We start from the raw sequence: 4617 nt of genomic DNA, 5'->3' as shown, positions 1-4617 counted from the left end.
ACTTGCCCAGGCGGGTCTCAAACCCACGGGCTCAGGCAATCCACTCACCTCAGCCTCCCAAAGGTGCGGGATGACAGGCTGAGCCACCGAGCCTGACTAAACAAAAGAATTTTAAGATGTCTAGTGCAGAACATGAAATCAAGTGTGGAGCCCCGCTGAGCGTGGGCCTCTGTGTGACCTCAGATATCACATGCCAGGAAGCCAACCCTGTCCTGCAGCTGTGAGACTCCTGGCCTCTGTTTTTTTGCTAAAAGCTACACTTACAAAAAAGTCATGGATTCAAGGTAAATCAAAACTACCAAGAGACTGTTTATCTCCCTTTCTCACCACCACGCTCGCTGGAGCAATAGAATGGAGTGGGTTGGGACACTTGTCCGCAGCCAAAGTTGTGGCCTTCTCTACTGCCCTCACGCCCCCCCATGCCACCGCCAAGGGTTCCGGGGGAGGGGAGCAGGGCGCCCCCATGGCCCCCGACCCAAGCTTTCCCAGGCCATCACTCTCAGTAACAGAGCCCGTGTTGAGCCCCACTGTGCAGCGGCCCCGTGCGAAGGGCTTCCTCCACGTGTTATCTCCTTCAGATCTCACTGTTACTCAGTTTGCAGGTGGGGAAACTCAGGCCCAAGGCCCCCAAAACACAAGCCCGCACCTGCTTAACACCTGACCAGACCCCCATGGGAAAGCTGGCCCAGGCCGGCAGGGCTTGTACTGGAAGGCGGCGGGCAGGGTGACCAGTGGATACACATTCCAGGATGCGGACTTCAGAGCCTGCCGAGAGGACTTGCCCCCTTGGCAGTGACCCCTGCCAGGTTGCAGGCCTTGGATGATCACATCTTCCTATTTGACAGGGGATGCTGGAACTTCACATTTTTGTGAGGTCTCTGCACAATATTTTTCAGTGTTGGCTCACGTTGAAACAAATGCATCTGTGGCCCAGCCCCGTTCGCAAGCCAGAGCTGGTGTCTCCCCCGCACCATCCCCTGGTCTGCCTGTCTCCAGCCTGCTCGGAGCACCCATGACCAAGCTGCAGAGGCGTCCACCTGGGTGCTGACTTGCGTGGAATCCAGGAGGGCATGAATGGGGCTGTCCCCGACCCCTGCTGCCGGACCCCCCGGGGGGGCCCTCCTCACTTGGTGATGGTGACCAGTGTGGCCTGGGATGTAATATCCCAGATCTTGATGCTCTTGTCCATGGAGACGGAAGCCACCTTCTGGCTGTCGGGGTCAAAGCAACATGCTGTGATTGATCTCCTGTGATGATCTGCAGCACAGGGAAAGGGACCCATCACCACGCCTTCTGGGCTGGAGGCTCACACAACTCCCCAGCCAGCAACCCTGACAGAAACCCCAATTCCGTTTTTCATAAGGAACTACTCACTCGCACACATTTCCTGACTGCCTGCTGTGTGCCAGGCTTCGAACAGGGGGCACAGCCAGCCTGCTCCCTGCCGCCACTGAGCTCCCAGTCTGAGGGGGTAGACACCCTTGAGATGACAATGACCTGGTGCATGACACAGGACTTCATGACTTCTAGCCAGCAGCAGCCTTGCCCACCCTGAGGGGTCCAGGAAGGGCCTCCAGGCAGAAGAAACAGCCCATGCAAAGGGCTGGGGGTGGACTGGAGCTTGGAGAAGTGCGGCTGCAGCTGGAGTTTGCAGTGTGAGGAGTGGCGGGCTTCCCTACGGGGAGCACCTCCTTTTCCACCCTCTGCCTGCCATGGGCACTGTGGAGCAGTCCCATGTCATGGTGCCACGCAAGGTGTCATGATGAAAAGAAACACAAGGCACATGTGGGAAGCGTGCTGTGTGTGCAAACACACCCAGAGTTCAGGTTCAGGAAGGCCACGCAGCAACCTAATTGGTACCTCGGGAAAGAGACAGGATGATACCGCAGCATCGCGCTTTTTACTTTACATACATACATGTTTACAATGATGACAATCTTTTACCTTTTTATTTTGAGATATCTGTCAACTATAATAGCATGTAGACGTAAGGAATAACACAGGGAGATATTGTATATGCATCACCCAGTTCCCCCCATGGTAACATCAGGTATGACTGGAGTACAGTATCATAACCAGGAAATTAACATACGGTGCTTATTATTTTGTATATTTTAAAATATAAAAATGGTTAAAAACGTTAAGAAGGCTGGCCAGGCACGGTGGCTCACACCTGTAATCCCATCACTTTGGGAGGCTCAGGCGGGAGGATTGCTTGAGCCCAGGAGTTCAAGACTAGCCTGGGCAGCATAGCTAGATGTCATCTCTACAAAAAATAAAAAAAATTAGCTGGGCATGGCGTTGCATACCTGTAATTCCAGTTACTCGGCAGGTTGAGGTGGGAGGATTGCTTGAGCACAGGAGTTCAAGACTGCAGTGAACTAGGATTGTGCTACTGCACTCCAGCCTGGCCGACAGAGTGAGACCCCAGATCAAAAAATAATTATAACTAAATGTTAAGGCCAAAAAATTTTTAAAATAAAATAAAAAAGCAAAGCCTCCACTCAATAAGAGATGAGGCTTTCAATGTCTATATATGGTTGAATCAGAACGTTGTTTCATTTCTTATGAGCATGAAATGGAACGGAAAAGCCCTAACTGAAGAGGATTGGTGTTAATTGTGCTTTCATCAATCCATGTCCCAGGCTTTAATGATGCAGTTCAAATCATTAGATTTTCACTACCTAAAGCAATGGAAAGTCACCAGCAGTCAAGTGACAAGCAGCTATTAACCGTGGTGGACAGAGCAGACAGGGAGCCTGTACAACCTCACCTTTGACTAGTGAGATGGTGGTGGTATTTTCCGCATCCATTATGCAGATTCCGCGGTTCACATCCAAGCCTGAGACGACGTATTTACCGTCGGGAGAAAACTTACAGGAGATAACGAGAGTATCATGCCTGACCTTCCACTGAAATGGGATGACAGTGGAAAGGTTGTTTTCTCTTTCACCCAACCAAGGTTGTTTTCTCTTTCACCCAACCACCCGGGATCTGGGACATCTGTGATGATGGGAGTGTCTTATCTATGCACTGTCCTATAGGGCAGCCCCAGGCCACATGCGGCCACTGAGCATTTGTGATGGGGTAATGCAAATAAGGAGCTGAATGTTTGTGTGTTTAATTTGAATTAATTAATTGAATTAATCAGTGTGATGTCTTCATTTGTGTCCAGGACAGATGAATAGGAATAGAGAGAGTACCCACCGGAACTGGCAGCAAGCTCCTAGGAATGGCTGGCTTTATTCCTGTTCAGTTCAGTAAAAAAATTGTTTACTGCATGCCTGTCCCGTGGACTAGACACTATGATACCACCCCCGTCCCAGTCCAGCAGGAGGCTAGCAGCGCACAAGAACGGGACAATGAGCTACTCAACAATCTAGAAAAGGTGGCTGGCCGGGCACAGCGGTTCACACCTGCAAGTCCAGCCCTTTGGGCGGCCGAGGCAGGAGGATTACTTGAGCCCAGGAGTTCTAGACCAGCCTAGACCTTGTCTCTACAAAAAAATCAAAAAATGAGCCAGGCATGATGGTGTGTCCCTTGAGTCTCAGCTACTCAGGAGGCTGAGGTGGAAGAACTTCTGAGCCCAGAAGGTCGAGGCTGCAGTGAACCATGATCGTGCCACTGCATTCCAGCCTGGGTGACAGAATGAGACCCCGACCCACCAAAAGCAAAAACAGTCTAGGAAAGGAGTCTCTTTCTGTATGTTATAAATTATGGCATCATTATTGTGGCAGTTTTAAAATATGCCCACAAATTCTTCGACAGTCCTCCCTCTAAAAGGCGGAGCCTGATTTCAGCTCTGCATGTGGGCTGGATTTAGTGGCTTGCTTCTCATGAATAGAACATGGCGGACATGACAGCGGGTGACTAGGTTACAAAGAAATCACAGCTTGCTCCCTGCTCTTTCTGGGCTCACTTGCTCTGTGACATTCACTGTCATGTCCTGAGGGTGTTCAAGCCACCTTGTATCTCCATGGAAACCCACATGGAGATGAACGGAGGCCCCCTGCCAACAGCTCTGTGAGTGAGCCATCTTGGAAGGGAAACTTCAGCCCCGTGGAGCCTTGAGATGACTTTTTTTTTTGAGTCAGGATCTCACTCTGTCACCCAGGCTGGAGTGCAGTGGCACGATCACGGTTCACCACATCCTTGACTTCCTGGGCTCAGGCAATCTTTCCACCTCAGTCTCCTGAGCTTGAACTACAGGCACAAGCCACCATATCCGGCTAATTTTTGTATTTTTTTATAGAGAAAAGGTCTCGCTCCATTGGCTAGGCTGGTCTTGAACTCCTGGGCTCAAGCAATCCTCCTGTCTCAGCCTTCCAAAATGCTGGGATTCCAGGTGTGAGTCACCACGCCAGGCCTCCAGATGACATCTTAACTGTGACCTCACAAGAGAGCTAAGCCAGAACCACCTGGTTGGGCTGCTCCTCGATTTCTGACAATCACAAACTGTGTGAGATAATAAGTTTTTGTCATTTGAAGTTGCTACGTTTTGGAGTAGTTTTTCAAGCAGGAGGAGATAACTAATTCAGCTCTACAGTTGGCAAGGGGTATGGATTACCTGTGCAGCAAAGGTAAAGAAAAGTACTAAAAAAGTTTAAAGAGGTCAGG

General features: G+C 50.5%; 1 protein-coding gene across 1 annotated transcript in view; it reads right to left on the bottom strand.

Annotated features, from left to right (window-relative positions):
* Positions 1-2909, bottom strand: part of LOC103263989 (WD repeat-containing protein 88-like) — a 23894-nt gene extending 20985 nt beyond the window's left edge. The window contains exons 1-2 of the mRNA XM_008061654.1: positions 2774-2909; positions 1128-1257 (exon numbers count right to left, since the gene is read on the bottom strand). Coding sequence (XP_008059845.1) covers positions 1128-1257; positions 2774-2813 — 170 coding nt within the window. The 5' untranslated portion in view covers positions 2814-2909. The remainder of the gene's footprint in view (positions 1-1127; positions 1258-2773) is intronic.
* Between the last annotated feature and the right edge of the window lie 1708 nt (positions 2910-4617).

The sequence above is a fragment of the Carlito syrichta genome, unplaced genomic scaffold (assembly GCF_000164805.1).
Source record: "Carlito syrichta isolate Samal-C Ts95f unplaced genomic scaffold, Tarsius_syrichta-2.0.1 Scaffold94755, whole genome shotgun sequence".
NCBI lineage: Eukaryota > Metazoa > Chordata > Mammalia > Primates > Tarsiidae > Carlito > Carlito syrichta.
The sequence above is the reverse complement of the archived record's forward strand: the minus strand, read 5'-3'. Positions and strand labels throughout refer to the sequence as shown.